At 40.4% G+C, this 14,573-nt stretch overlaps 2 protein-coding genes across 2 annotated transcripts; both read right to left on the bottom strand.

Annotated features, from left to right (window-relative positions):
- Window positions 1–237: 237 nt before the first annotated feature.
- On the bottom strand, window positions 238–5,532 carry LOC148079791 (tubulin alpha-1C chain-like). Its single transcript, XM_087791468.1, has 4 exons — window positions 5,439–5,532; window positions 1,904–2,126; window positions 1,402–1,550; window positions 238–1,337 (listed from the first exon to the last, which is right to left on the bottom strand). Exons 1-4 carry the CDS (start codon window positions 5,439–5,441, stop codon window positions 363–365), a joined length of 1,350 nt encoding a protein of 449 aa, XP_087647594.1. The 5' UTR covers window positions 5,442–5,532; the 3' UTR covers window positions 238–362.
- A 5,106-nt stretch (window positions 5,533–10,638) lies between these two features.
- LOC148079790 (nuclear receptor subfamily 4 group A member 2-like) lies at window positions 10,639–14,156 on the bottom strand. The gene is made up of 6 exons (XM_087792558.1): window positions 13,356–14,156; window positions 12,377–12,506; window positions 12,138–12,295; window positions 11,880–12,079; window positions 11,629–11,807; window positions 10,639–10,900 (listed from the first exon to the last, which is right to left on the bottom strand). Exons 1-6 carry the CDS (start codon window positions 14,154–14,156, stop codon window positions 10,641–10,643), a joined length of 1,728 nt encoding a protein of 575 aa, XP_087648684.1. The 3' UTR covers window positions 10,639–10,640.
- Between the last annotated feature and the right edge of the window lie 417 nt (window positions 14,157–14,573).

Below are 14,573 nucleotides of genomic sequence, written 5' to 3'. Positions count from 1 at the left end.
GACTGGTCTGCAGTCCAACAACAACATTCCTTCATCTGACCAGAGAGTCACTGCAGCCTTATGGATGTATTCACCGTCCTTTATATAATATATCAAATATGCATTTTATGTTTTCATATTTATATTGTAAGACTAATTGGAGGAATACAATTATAGAAATGCTAAATAGATTGAAGTTGTAAAGCTTTACTTTGGTTCATTTGTACTTGTAAACTTCAAAACTACACACACAGGAAATCTTGAGGAACTCGCTTTATTACCAAATACACTTTAGTAACTTGCATTCAGGTCCAATATTACAGCATAACAAACTTTATCTGAACAGGTTTTTGCTGAACTTATAACATTATTTTCATTTCTAATTAATATTCATCCCCCTCTTCGTCTCCTTCCACAGAATCGATGCCGACCTCTTCATAGTCCTTCTCCAGGGCGGCCATGTCCTCTCTGGCCTCGGAGAACTCTCCCTCCTCCATGCCCTCGCCCACGTACCAGTGGACGAAGGCCCTCTTGGCGTACATGAGGTCGAACTTGTGGTCCAGTCGGGCCCAGGCCTCGGCGATGGCGGTGGTGTTGCTCAGCATGCACACTGCCCTCTGCACCTTGGCCAGGTCTCCTCCTGGGACCACGGTGGGGGGCTGGTAGTTGATGCCCACCTTGAACCCGGTCGGGCACCAGTCCACGAACTGGATGCTGCGCTTGGTTTTGATGGCGCTGATGGCTGTGTTGACATCCTTGGGCACCACGTCGCCGCGGTACAGCATGCAGCACGCCATGTACTTGCCGTGACGGGGGTCGCACTTCACCATCTGGTTGGCGGGTTCGAAGCAGGCGTTGGTGATCTCGGCCACCGACAGCTGCTCGTGATAGGCCTTCTCCGCCGAGATGACGGGGGCGTATGTGGCCAGAGGGAAGTGGATTCGTGGGTAGGGCACCAGGTTGGTCTGGAACTCCGTCAGGTCTACGTTCAGAGCTCCATCGAAGCGCAGGGAGGCGGTGATGGACGACACGATCTGACTGATGAGGCGGTTCAGATTGGTGTACGACGGGCGCTCAATGTCCAGGTTCCTGCGGCAGATGTCGTAGATGGCCTCGTTGTCCACCATGAAGGCGCAGTCGGAGTGCTCCAGGGTGGTGTGGGTGGTCAGGATGGAGTTGTACGGCTCCACCACCGCCGTGGACACCTGAGGCGCCGGGTAGATGGCGAACTCCAGCTTGGACTTCTTGCCGTAGTCGACGGAGAGGCGCTCCATCAGCAGGGAAGTGAACCCAGAGCCGGTTCCTCCTCCAAAGGAGTGGAAGACCAGGAACCCTTGCAGACCCGTGCACTGATCGGACTGGACAGAACGGAAAGATCCTGAATAATTATTCACAAAACATCCATGGCGTCCAATCCCTTACCAGCTTGCGGATTCTGTCGAGCACGGAGTCGATGTGCTCCTTCCCGACGGTGTAGTGACCACGGGCGTAGTTGTTGGCAGCGTCCTCCTTCCCGGAGATCAGCTGCTCCGGGTGGAAAAGCTGACGGTAGGAACCGGTACGAACCTCGTCTGAAAGAACCACGAGAGCCTGTTATTGAAAATAGGGGCTCTCAAACTCAATGGTGGAATAGTGAAGGTCAAAATAAATATAGAGGCAACAGGAAATGATTTACTTTGAACATTATATATTTCCGGATATATGATAGAGTATTTGATAGAAAAAGAGTTTAAAATTGATAGATTAATCTTCTTCAATATCACCAAATACTTTCTGAGAAAACCCCTTTACTTTTTATTAGAGATAAAAAGATTGATATTTAAGAAAGGCGTCTCCATGAAGTCATTTATTGTTTTAACCCTTTTGTTAAATATTTATCATGATTTTAAAAATAAATAAATAATAATAATTAAAAAAAACTCACCAATGACGGTGGGTTCAAGGTCCACGAAGATGGCCCGGGGCACATACTTGCCGGTGCCGGTCTCACTGAAGAAGGTCGTAAAGGAGTCGTCGTAACCTGTGCTGGTCTTATTACTGTCCATGTGTCCGTCCTGCTGGATGCAGTGCTCCAGGCAGTACAGCTCCCAGCAGGTGTTGCCCATCTGGACACCAGCCTGACCAACATGGATGGAGATGCACTCTCTCTGTGGAGAAACGGACACAACTTTTATTCAACTTTAATTTCTATGCAAGTGTTTAAAAAAAACAAAAAACAAACTTAAATGAGAACCATCCATTTGTGAGGACCGGGGGCTACAACTGGCCCTTTGGCTGCATTTATGTGGTCCTATTAAACAGACTTACAATTTAATTTGTTTTTATTTTTATTATTAGATAAACCCAGGAAATATTTAGGAACCAGTTTAATTTTTGGGAGTTTTTCAATTTATCTTCACTCTGGTGGGTGAAAATAAAAATAACTCACATTTACATTAATTTGATGTATAATTTGTCAATAGTTTAGCTAAAATATATAGTGTAAAAACCGTTTAAAATGTTCAGGGGGTTTTTAAGTATAAAAAATAAAAAGACCAAAGTGTGGACAGGGGGCTACAACTGGCCCTTTGGCTGTAATTTTGCTGCCTAACTATAAAACAATGGTACAAATTTAATTTTGTTTATTACTAGATCAACTATTGGCTCCGTTTCATTTTTTCCATTTATCCGTCCTGAGCATTCTGGTCACTGAAAATACAAAAATTCAAATGATACATTTTGAATATATCTAGATGTAGATATACATGTATAGTTAAATATTAAAAGCCCCAATTAGCTTATAATCATTTATTTTCATTTTTAATTTCACATCAAAGGGATGTAATATCTGCCCAACTTCAACTTCTTTCCTAGGCTAATCTTTATCTTTTTTTCTTCAATTTTTTGTCATTTTCTTTCCATAAAACGGGTGAACATTTGAATCTTAGGCATCCGTTATTATCAAACAGTCAAATAGTCTAGATTTAAATTTTTAAGATCCATTTTTCTTTTCCTTTTCTTAGATAATGCAGGCTACATAAAGGTGTTTTTTCCCCCTCTGGCGACAGCTTTAAAGATTATTAAAAACAATTTTCCTTACGTTAGAACGGTTCACAGATAATAATACTTCTCAAGACACCTAATTAATAAGGATTTGATTGACGGCCTTTGACGGTGACATTTGTGGTGTCAAAGTATGTGCAGTTTCAAGGCTGTGCCGCCTCTACACCCTGCAGGAGCATGTCAGGAATTAATCTAAAAGCTGTTGCAGGGTTCAACACAGCGCTGATGACAGAAACATGTTTCGTCTCATCATCGGGGAGGAGACTTTGTCCCGAGGCATCTCGAGCACTGTGGCTGCTTTGAAAAGATCTATTTAGCAACGGCCGGGTCCCGCTCGAGTGTGTGTGTCAACAGAGAGACAGCTGCAGTGGAAACTTGAGTATAAACAACTGCCGCGATAATGTCACCGTGTCTCAGCCAAGGGTTCAGCACCACTTCTATATTCTACTTCTCTTCCGTGAAGTGAGATAATGACCTCTTTATACATGCGTTTCAGCCCATCCCCCCCAAAACCTCACCGCCAACTTTGGGACAATGAGCATGTTGTTTTTCTAGCAAAGTCATACGACATTGTGGTGGTATTTAGAGTATTCTGGTCACTTGATAGGTCTCAAGTCAGGCGATTACACCCCCCACCCCTCCATCACAACATAGTTTAACAAATCTCCAGAGATAAGGAAGAATGTGGCGCCATGACGACGACAATATGAACAGCGTAGAACTATTTTGAGCCGTCTACCCCACTGACCTGCTTCCGTTTTCTTTTATATGCCACCTTCAAATTAATCTTTATAACGGTTTATGGACGTTTCTTTGCTTTCGTACCATTTTTTTTTAGTTCTCTTTTACACTTTCACAACCATTGTTCCCTTCCTCATTTCACAACTTCCCATTGCTCGTTTCCCTTTCTTTAATCTTGCTCAACTTCAATCCATAGTAGCTTTTCTTTAAATTTGTTTTAATTTAATTAATTAATAATAAAATTAATTTTTTAATTTGATCCAAGTCATTTTCAATAATGTGTTTTTATTGATATTGCATGTGACAACACAAAACGCTTGTATTCTTTTGTTTTTAGTGACATTTAAAGCAGTTACTCCAGTTATCTACTTCCTGTTTCTGGTTATGCTTATGTTAACAGTCCTCAACAGACGCGTTTGAAGAGGGAAAACACGACTGAAGCTTCTTGTGTTTGCAGCAGGAAGTTGACTTAAGGCCACACGTCACGCGTTTTCATAAGAACAAGTACAAGTAATGCACAGTCGAGGCTTTGAGCGATGAAACGACAGATTAAGAAGAAGTTAAGAAGCAAAGATTAGTGAAAACAAATATGTTTCTCTGGTTTGGAGATTATTTAAGGAAAAGTCAAATTGTAAGTAGCAAGTAAGTAATATTTATGGTTTTCTAGACCAGGGTCACAAAGCGCTTGAACAATCAAAACAATACCCAATAAAATATAAACTAGCATAACTAGGGTGTGACGTACACAAATGCATGAAAAAATTCAATGTCATGATGCTATAATAAGCGCTACATGCTAAGTGTTAGCAGTGAATGCTACATGCTAGTAAAACTAGCTTTGATGAAGATGCTTTTTAATACTTTTCTCCCATGTCGGTACTTATGGCAACTTTATGTCAAAAGTACACGTTTATCGTACTTTTCTTCTAGATAGTGTAAATAAAAATTATATAAAATTATGAATTAATGCTAGACAGATTAAAAAAAAAAAAAATCATTTTCGCATCTGTGGCGTGTGCGCGTGCGTGTGAACACTCCCTCCCAAATGTTTCAAAATGGCCTGAAACAGAGAATCTTTCACAACATTGCTCGTTTGGGCGGGAAGAAGTCAAAAGTATCTCCATCTGACAGCAACACTCATCCAAGATCCAACAGTTTGAAGGTTTTATTGAGACGTGAACAAACTTCTAAACAATTTACGAGCGTTTCTCATAAACAGATCATTAAAAAAAAGATGTTTATTTAACGCATAAAACAGCGGGCGCTGCCCATCGAGCTTTTTTTGGAAGAACAAACGCAAAATGGAAACACTTCCTCCTGAAGCCACATCAGCATTCCCTTCCAGTCCACCCCCCACCCCCTGAACTGCCTCTCCATATGGAAAGTGTTAACTGGTGCCGGGTCTGCAGAGAAAGTGCGCGAGCGAACTTTTATTTAACATTATTAGAAGACATTTTTCTTCTTCAAACTCGCAGTTGTCACCGCGTCACAGTCCTGCTTGAAAACTTCACCCGGATGTGACTTTTTTTAAAGTCAAAATATCCCCAAAACCATCTCGCATCTAATGGAAAATTCCGTTTTTTTTAAGTAACCGTTTTGTTGAAAACAAACCGCTCCATACTTCAACTAGCGATACAACAAAACTATTAACGTGTTATGATACGGAGTTAACTCACCATAGTTGCTGATTTGTTTGTCTTTTTTAAGTAAATAAAAAGGAAAATGTGGAGAATATTTTTCTCACGGCGCGTCTATAAGGAGAACTCTGTGAGAGGAGGTGACGCTCGAGCGCGACACTCGCTTTTTATACCCGCCATGGAAAAGGAGGCGGAGCCTGGAGGGAGGCAAATTAAAGTTAACTCAAACTATTTCTGCCAGAAAAGTTGGTGAAACAACAGATTGTACGCTGTAAACACGTTGATGGCAGGGATCGAAAATAACACATTTATTCAAAAATGATCGTCCTTCACAGATCGTACCGTTTGTTTTTTACTTTTCTCTGTTAAAAAAGCCATCAAACTGCAGCGACATTTTCCGCCACAAGAGGAAGGCATAACCACATGTAGAAACATGCGCCATACTGTGGCTGGGAAGAGCAACATATATACATATATTTTAACTTTTAAAACAAATGTACAACCTCTTGAATGAAATGTACAACCGCTTGAAACAAAGTTTAAAAAAAACTTGGGGAAAAAAAAAGTTTGACGTCAAGAGGACGTATTTCCTGGGGTAGGCCCGTTAGATGCGTCAGAATATCCTGTCTCGCCCTTTTTCTGTGGTTTGAGCCTGTAATGACGACTTCTACCACTAGATGGAGTCGTCGTGGTGAAGTTACAAAGCTGCTTCTCATACATACAGACAGAACTGAAATATTGGATTAAAAATCAATGTTGTTGTTGTTTTTTTAATTTAATAAGTCAATGATCGTAGGGTAGTTGAATCAATAACTTGTAATTTCCATTTACCACAAAATGTAGATTGAAGCACAATCCGGCATGTCTTTAAACAAACTAATAAACTAAACAAAATTATTTTTTTACACTTATAAATCACTGAGATGAAAACAAGATAACCCAAGTCCTGTGACAACATTTTTAGCTATTGATGCTTAACTAAATTGATCACATTAAGAAAGGACTACAAAACTTTTATACATTTTTCTTATATGATCTGTAATTATTGATCTTTTTTCAACCGTCATGACCGAGTAGAAGTCTTTTGCTATTTTTTTTAATGATGACTACCTTACTCTGTCTGGACGACCTGCTCAGATACTCTGTCATGTGACTAAACTAATTTACAGCAGTGGGTCAGAGAAGTCGATTATATATTAACCAATGAGTTGACTTTTATATTCAAATAACAAGAAAATCGAGAAACTTGTTTTTTTTTAAGTACATGCAGTATTGTGGCAACAGAGCAGCAGAGGTTCCACGACATTGCAGTTTCACTTTTCTGACACTGGGACGAGCCAGAAACAATCACCAAACATATGTATAGTCATGTATAAAAATGTATAGTTTTAAACTTAATATCTTCAATCATTCAAGCTTCAATCATGTATTTATAATTTACATCTGATAAACTACAAGGAAGAGAAAACCCCTCACAGGATCCTAATAAGAGATTTTGTTTAAAGCTCAAGATTTTATTTCTTATCATACAATTGTTAACTTCACCTGTCCATCACTCTTATGAGGAGTAATATGGAGAGCTTTCATCTCACCAGGACCCAGGCTCTGAATGCGAACAGTTTTGGAAAAACCATATAGAATCCCACAGACCCTCAGCTTCTTCCCCACGAATCACTCAGACCCTTCAAACACACCGGTAAGCGTCTCTCAGGAGATGGAGTGATAGCGGGATCATCGAGTACTTTTTCAAGTTTGGTCTTTACCTCCTTCTTTCAGACTTTAGAAAGTTGTCTTTCAATTTTATTACGCGCTATTTGAACAATTAATCCGGACGGATAACATCTTTTTCTCTCCCTCACCAGGCAACAGTCTGGTGTAAATCCTGCCTGGTATATAGTAGTCTCTCATCCAGAAAGTAATGCTTTTAAAATGAACATGAACATTTTATATTGTTTTTACATTTTTTTTGCATCATCAATTTGAAACAGTAATTGAACACTTTTTTTTTCATAAATATTATTAATGTTAAGGGTCATTTAATTAAGGGTACATGTGGAGGAAACAAGAAGGTGAAAAACACGATGATGTGAAGCAAAATCTTATTTAGAAAAAATATATATATATTATTATTATTGTTGCATAAATTGAAGTTTGAAGAAACAAATGAATGTCATTAACGTTTTCCCTTGAAATGGAATTTTCATTAACTGATCACGTATAAGCTAGATGTTTTCTTTTTTTTTGGTCAAATAACACTGCACAATCTCTGTCAAATATTCCAATAAAGAAAGATGAAAAACATGAATGATCTTTCTAGCTTTTATGAGCATTTTTCGATTTGATTCTGCAATGTTTTTTGGTTGTTTCTTGTTCTAGTTAAGAAATATGGAGGCTGAACTTCTCATCTCCAGAATCCCGGTGATATATAGTCACATAGTCAAAGATTTGTGTTGTTATCATCAACACTGAAGATGCTGCACCGACGTCAGTCCTTCCATCCTTCCTTAAGTGCTTGAGATATTTAAACCCCCAAACTTTGGAAGGAGCTCATCTCAACACTAGACAATATAAAACCTTTTTTTTAAATGAATTCAATTAATTGAATGTTTAATTTTATAGTTCTACCTTTCTTCTGTTACAACAAATAGTTAAAAAAAAAGATTCCACTTTTGTTTTGTCTGACATATCTTCGACTCGTTTCTCTACATTTATGAGATGTATGGATGAGATTGGTCATCTGTGGTCATCTGAGAGGAATTACATGTTGAAAGTCAGGGCTGGGCCATAAACCTGCCAGCAGCGGTCTTGGAGCTTGGGGTCTCTGTGCTGCTGGTGATAAGGGTTAAGCTGCACTGAAGCTGGATGGATGCAGAGATCAAAGTCTGTGGTCAGAAAATCCAGCACTTGAGATAACATTTTTGATGCTTTGGAAAATATAACCTGCCTGAAGGCTCTCAGGAGCCCCCGAATAAGCATCTGTGGGGTAAGTTACCCCTCTTGGGTGGCAGAGAAACATTTATTTATTTATTTGTCAACGATTCCTAAACGTATTGTCATCAAAAGATGTTTAATAATAGGCAAATCATTGCTTGATCTACCAAATAATTATCTTCAATATTAAACGATTTTGAGACACTTTTTTAATGTTGAGTAATCTTAACTTGAATTATTTTAGGTCACACCCGGAGACATCCTGGGTCACACTTTAGTCCCAGTCTTATCCCGATGAGGTCAAGATGAAATTAGAAATCAAATAAAAGATCGAATCGACACATAAAACTTCTCCCAGTGTTGCGTGGGTTTACTCCGGGTACTCCGCTTTCCTGCCACAGTCCAAGAAACATACAGTGGTTGATTGAGGAAATTGTCCCTAGGTATGAGTGTGATTGGTTGTGTGTCTTTGTGTGCCCGGTGACAAAGTGGCATCCTGTCCAGGGTGTCCCCTGCCTCTCGCCCGAAGAAACTGGGATTGGCACAAGCCCCCCCAGAACCACCATGAGGGAATAAGCGGCAGAAAATGAATGAATGAATGACTATAGCTGCAGAAATCTGAAACCATTCAAGGCAGACAGGTTTTTTAAAATTGTTACTAAATATATTAGTTTAATTTTGGTTGTGTGTCTCTGGATGTGGGTGTGTGTTTGTGTGTTATATTTATTAAATATGTTTGCTGTAAATGTAATTTGATTAAATTAGTATATGTCCATGTCTCGTTGTGGGGATGGGCTCCTATTTCAAGAACAGGTTTTAAAAATATATTGAGGTCTTGTTCATAAGTGAAGGTAGGAAGCAGCATCTTCAGACATCTTCATCACAAACATACAGAGACACAAACATGAACCTACACACAAACAAACATAAACACACATTGACACAGAAAAACACACAGTCACACAAAACACATATGCAAAAACAAATATTAACACACACACAAACATACACACAAATTCTCACTATTAACATTTATTAAAAGAGTAAAACCAAAACACATTCTTATTTAGACATCGTTTATAATTAACATTCAAAATAAATTCCCGCTTGTTTCAAAATGCAAGATTCATTAAACTAATCTAACTTTACACGACACTTATTCAGTTTGTGTTGCACTTCAGTAACATCTGTTTTCACTTGTTTCATATATTCAGGTCCTGAATTGATGACCTTTCTTTCTGCAACCAGCAGCAGAAGTCCAATTATTTAACGCAGGATCTAAGCAGGACTCTGGAAATGTCACGCTGATGTCGTGTTGCGTCAATATTTCATCTGCCTTCAACAAACCCGTCCCGTAATATACTAATCCCTAACCCTATAGAACTTCTCGAACTAGATAACATATATTCATTTCATGTTCTGTTAAGCTAGATACCTTTTTCAGCATTTCAATAATCCCTGTATCGTTTTGTATCGCACACAGACTAGGAAAAGTTATTTTGATGAACAGTCATAATTCATAATTCCATTTTCTAAAATCATTAATATGAATTTACTTCAATCATCAGTCCTTTGTCCAACAATCCAGTTTCCCTCAAACTTCCATTGAGATCTGTTTCAGACAGAAATAAACATAGGCAAAGGAAACATAAACGTGTGACATGAAATCTGAGGTTAGAATAGAAAAACTATTGACACTGTTTAGTGTTTTAGCTTTTAAATAGTATTTCAATGTCTAAAAAAATGTCATTCATAATCTACACTTGCACTTAGATTGATACCGACAAAAAAAATGAACTTTGGTGATGGAGAATTAAATTAAATATTAAAATAATTGAAAAAGAATCTCAATTATAATCATTTAAATCTCATTTCGGACATTTGAATGGAAGTGTTTCCATAGAATGTGTATTTTTAATTAGTACCTCCGTCAATAGTGCCTGTTTAGTTATATATATACACAGAATATAAATACATTCTACTGAGGCAGTGGTTAAACACATCATAAAAGCAGATAGAAAAGCAAGCTCAGCACAGATAATTTATTTATTAAAACATGGACACTGACAAAACAACATTGCATTTTATATATATTACTGTAATCCACATATAAATAGTATAAAGCTTTTTATTTAACAAGTACCAAAACATCATATGGCATCAGTCAATGTCAACCAAATAAACAATTTAAAGGAGATTAAAAGAGAAAATATGCATAATTCTTGAGCTTGTTTATTACAATGTGTTGATTGGACCATTAGAAACTGTCAATCAACAGTGTAAAACAAGAGTCATGTTTTTTTTTCTCCTCTAAAACGGTAACGTGTCAAGGAATAACTTATCTATAATGGCAGGTGGTGGCACCAAATCCTCCAGCTTCAAATAAAAAATACGCTGCAGACCTTGGATGCACAAGGTGCGAAGTTCAGGCAGCTTCTCCAAAAGTCTGGACAAATGATTGGACCAACATCCGGAGTCTCTGTCGGTGCGAACCCCTCCACCTTTCAAGCATTTAATCACGTCGTTCTGAAGATCCTCCACTTTCTTCGGCTCCTTCAGACCGTGTCGCTCTGCAGGCGATAGAGATGCTGATGAGGACCAGGAAGTTAGAACATGTCTTTTTCTACTGTTTGTTTACTGATGGATAAGACTTCTGTGAAATCACTAAAATCTGTTTAGAAATTGGATCACATATGGGCAACATTTGAACCCTTGACTTTACTTTTGTGGCCCTTATGATGTGAGAGTAGAAGAATGTTTTTGAGAGTGATTTTATTCTGTATTTTTTATGTTATTAACAAATTATGGCCTTGTTTAAGACTTTTTTTCTTGTACTTTTAGTGAATAGTTCTTGCCCCTCAAAATAATTTGAGTAAATATTGAGATTAGATTCATTTTAAAAAGTTATTTTATATCCATTATTAAATTTTTAGGAAAGGTTTATAAATATTTTATTGGAATAGATATGATAATCTTGTTTTCCCTGTTTACTTGTAGTTATTTGTGTTAATTTTTTCTATCATATGTTGGCTCTTGGTTCCTCTCTTTTGACTTGATGGCCCCTCACACCAGAATATAATGTGGCTCCTGTGGAAATGTAATTGCCCACTCCTGAATTAAATGGTAATTTATGGATGTATTCCACTCCCAAATTTTAAAAAGTAAAAAGAGAAAATGCTGTAAAATATATGCAGCAGTCACGGTAAAAAATATCCGATTATTACAGTTTGAACACAAGCGTAGGAGGAATACAAAAGAATAACAAACAAGGGAGTGTAGCGACACACAAGCGTCTCACCGGTGACCAGTGCGAGGGTGCATATGCAGGCGAATGTTGAAACATCCATATTCATTTTCTGCAGGTTGGCTGAAAACTCCACGATGCTGTCGATCCACTCGCCGAAGCCCCGCAGGCACTGGCTCCTGTGCCACACAGATCCATCGCAGAAGATGAGCTTTCCTTCCTCCGGATTGGATCTGAAAGAGTGAGAACGTGATGATCTCGGACAAGAAAAGAAAAGAGCCATCGACCAATGAAACAATATCTACCTGTACGCCAGGCGTAGGACAAAGAGCTCCAGGAACGCTGAGTTGAACAGCAGCTCTTGGTCTTGCCGTGGCAGTAAAGTGAAGCCTGGGATCTTCTGGGCCCAACCTCGGATCACCTCCATCGACCTGGTCAGGAGGTCGTAGAACTGCTTGACGTGCTGAGCGTCGTCTCCAAGAGGGATTTCAGGGCCATCTTTAAACTGCAGATCGGATGATATTAGAGACGGTCATGGAGATTTTTGATACTTGCCAACTTACTTTCGAGAAGTCCAAGCATGAAGGTGTTGGGTTCGAGTCCACATGTGTTCGAACTAGAGCACCTAACAAGTTGCCGACCACGGAAGATGAATCAAGAGAAGCTTTGGGCTTGGAAGGCAGGCGACCTCTGCGACCTTTCAGGTTGTCAGTCCGCACCACTAAAAAAAAAAAGAAAAGATAAAAGATGAAATCGCATGTTTACGTCCGTCAACTTGGAGACGTTGCAAAACCCTCCTCACCTTCTTTGACCATCCCTACTGCGAGACATTTCTGGAAGCGACAGTATTGGCAGCGGTTCCTCCGGCGTTTGTCCACGGGGCAGTTTTTGGCTGCTAGACATACATACTTTGCATTCTTCTGCACCGTCCTCTAGAGAAGAGAGACAAATAAATCACTATTAAAAGAGATTAAAACTGTTCAAAATACAAAACGCCAACTTCCCTGAACTATTCTTTAAAGATTGTTATGGTAAGAACGCTAAATCCTATTTAATTATTTGTAGAAATTAGACTTTAAGAAACATCTTAAGACGTTTTTATTTGTTCAGGCTTTTCCTTGATTTTCTGGAACTCCTGTTGTATTATCAGTTTTATCTTGTATGTACTTTATTAAATATTGTTTTGATTGTTTAAGCGCTTTGTGACCCTGGTCTGGAAAAGCGCTATACAAATACAAATTACTTACTTACTTACATTTATCGCTCCTAAAACAGCATTTTAAGACATATTCTTAAAAACAACAACACTGCTTTTGAATAGTTATTATTTCAGGGGGGCTGGGGGGGGATAGATTCAGTTCGTGTCAATTCGACAAACCTTTGCTATTACTTTCATTAATTTTCAAAGGAGCGTTTAAGCTTTCCAAGGGCGCACTTTTGGTCCTGGGGGGTCATCTAGACAGCGAGGGCAGCCCGGGTAAATACAGGGTCGTGGGCATTCATAATTTGTAGAAAAGCTCCCGGGAATCTCCCGTCAGAGAGTCGAAAGGGGAAGCTTTTTAATTCCTGACACGTTGGCGGCGATTGAAATACAAGACATTTGCCCCCAAAAATCGTCTGTGTCAAGAGATCAGAACGTGCGCGTGAAGCTCGGTCAACAATTTAGGGGGTGACCAGAGGGAATGATCACATCCCAGTCTGACCTCGAAACACGGATGGTTGAGAAGTTGAAACAGCGACTGACTATGAAATGTTTTTAAGAAAAGTCCAAAAACAAGCACCTTAAAGAATCCCTTGCATCCTTCACACGTGCGCACCCCGTAGTGTTGGCACGCGGCGTTATCCCCGCACACTGCGCACAAACCTTCCGCGCCGATCGACGCCCGGCCGAGGGGTGCGGGCGTGAAGTCCATGAAGTGCCGGCTGTGGCTGAGCTGGAGCGGGTGAGAGAACCCCACGCCCGGCTGCTTGCTGCTGAAAATCCCGGAGCCGTCCAGGACCTGGTGCGCGCCGGGTGGTGCGTTCACGGACACGCTGAAGGATCCGTCGAATTTCATGTGGCAGGTGGACAGACTCTGGGGGTTCTGCTGCTTCAGGGACAGCAGGGAGAATCTGGAGAGCGCGTTCTTCGCCAGGTAGTCCTGACGGAAGCTGTAAAAGGGGCCCGTGTCTTCCCAGGGTGGGGTCTGGAAGTTGGACGGCAGGTGCGGGGATGAGGAGCGGTAATAGTAAACGGAACCAGGAGGAGGGGAGAGAAGCTCCTCCGACTGGTGGGTTTGGTGCTGATGCTGCGGGAACCGAGGATGCGCTTCCTCCACTTTTACGCACGGGTGTTCCCCCTGCACCGGCATCTGGAAGAGACACGCGGACTTGACGTCGTATCCGCAGCCGTAGGAGTCCCCCAGGGGCCCGAAAGCGGGACCGGACGAGGAGACGGAAAGTTCACTGTTGGTTAAGTCCATGCTGAATTTGACGAACTCCGCCGTGAGGAGGTCGCAGCTGCGCTCTGCGCCGCCGGAGCTCTGGGAGGCTGGACTGGCCCCTGGAGGAGAGGGGCCACACTGGGTCTGGACGCACGGCATGATCCCTGAAAAGCAACATTTCATCCGTGAATGTATAGCAGCCAATATATATTAAAAAAGTTTGCCAAATAAAAAGTACTGACAGAAACTATACCTAAAAATATTTCTATTTATAAACTTACCAGAATTGTTTCCCAAAACAAGGATCCTGATGAAAAGAGTGATCTACAGAGAGTGCAGCAGAGTGACAGGTAATCCCATGTCCATGTGCAAGAAGGTTTGTTCAAAGTTGTCTCTTCAGTGACTGGAGTGCGACTGCATACTTTCCTCACTCTTTGGCTGCTGGACTGAGTGTCAAGGACACCCCATAATGTGCTTTTGTTTAGGGGGGGGGACTCACCAGCCAAGCGCTATTACGAATCAAAGAGCGAGTGCGCTTCTGCCCGCCCTCTCTTTTATTGCTAGTGAGTGAGTGTG

Source organism: Callionymus lyra, chromosome 5 (genome assembly GCF_982586985.1).
Source record: "Callionymus lyra chromosome 5, fCalLyr1.hap1.1, whole genome shotgun sequence".
Classification (NCBI taxonomy): Eukaryota; Metazoa; Chordata; class Actinopteri; order Syngnathiformes; family Callionymidae; genus Callionymus; species Callionymus lyra.
The sequence above is the reverse complement of the archived record's forward strand: the minus strand, read 5'-3'. Positions and strand labels throughout refer to the sequence as shown.

Excerpts from the sequence above, each read along its gene's own strand:
- LOC148079790 (XM_087792558.1), bottom strand. The coding sequence starts at position 14,156 with ATGCCGTGCGTCCAGACCCAGTGTGGCCCCTCTCCTCCAGGGGCCAGT. Across the intron at positions 12,507-13,355 it reads GATGCAAGGGATTCTTTAAG|AGGACGGTGCAGAAGAATGC; the intron begins GTGCTTGTTTTT and ends TCTCTTCTCTAG. Across the intron at positions 12,080-12,137 it reads CATGCTTGGACTTCTCGAAA|TTTAAAGATGGCCCTGAAAT; the intron begins GTAAGTTGGCAA and ends TCCGATCTGCAG.
- LOC148079791 (XM_087791468.1), bottom strand. Across the intron at positions 1,551-1,903 it reads CCTTGAACCCACCGTCATTG|ACGAGGTTCGTACCGGTTCC; the intron begins GTGAGTTTTTTT and ends TGGTTCTTTCAG. Across the intron at positions 1,338-1,401 it reads TCGACAGAATCCGCAAGCTG|TCCGATCAGTGCACGGGTCT; the intron begins GTAAGGGATTGG and ends CGTTCTGTCCAG.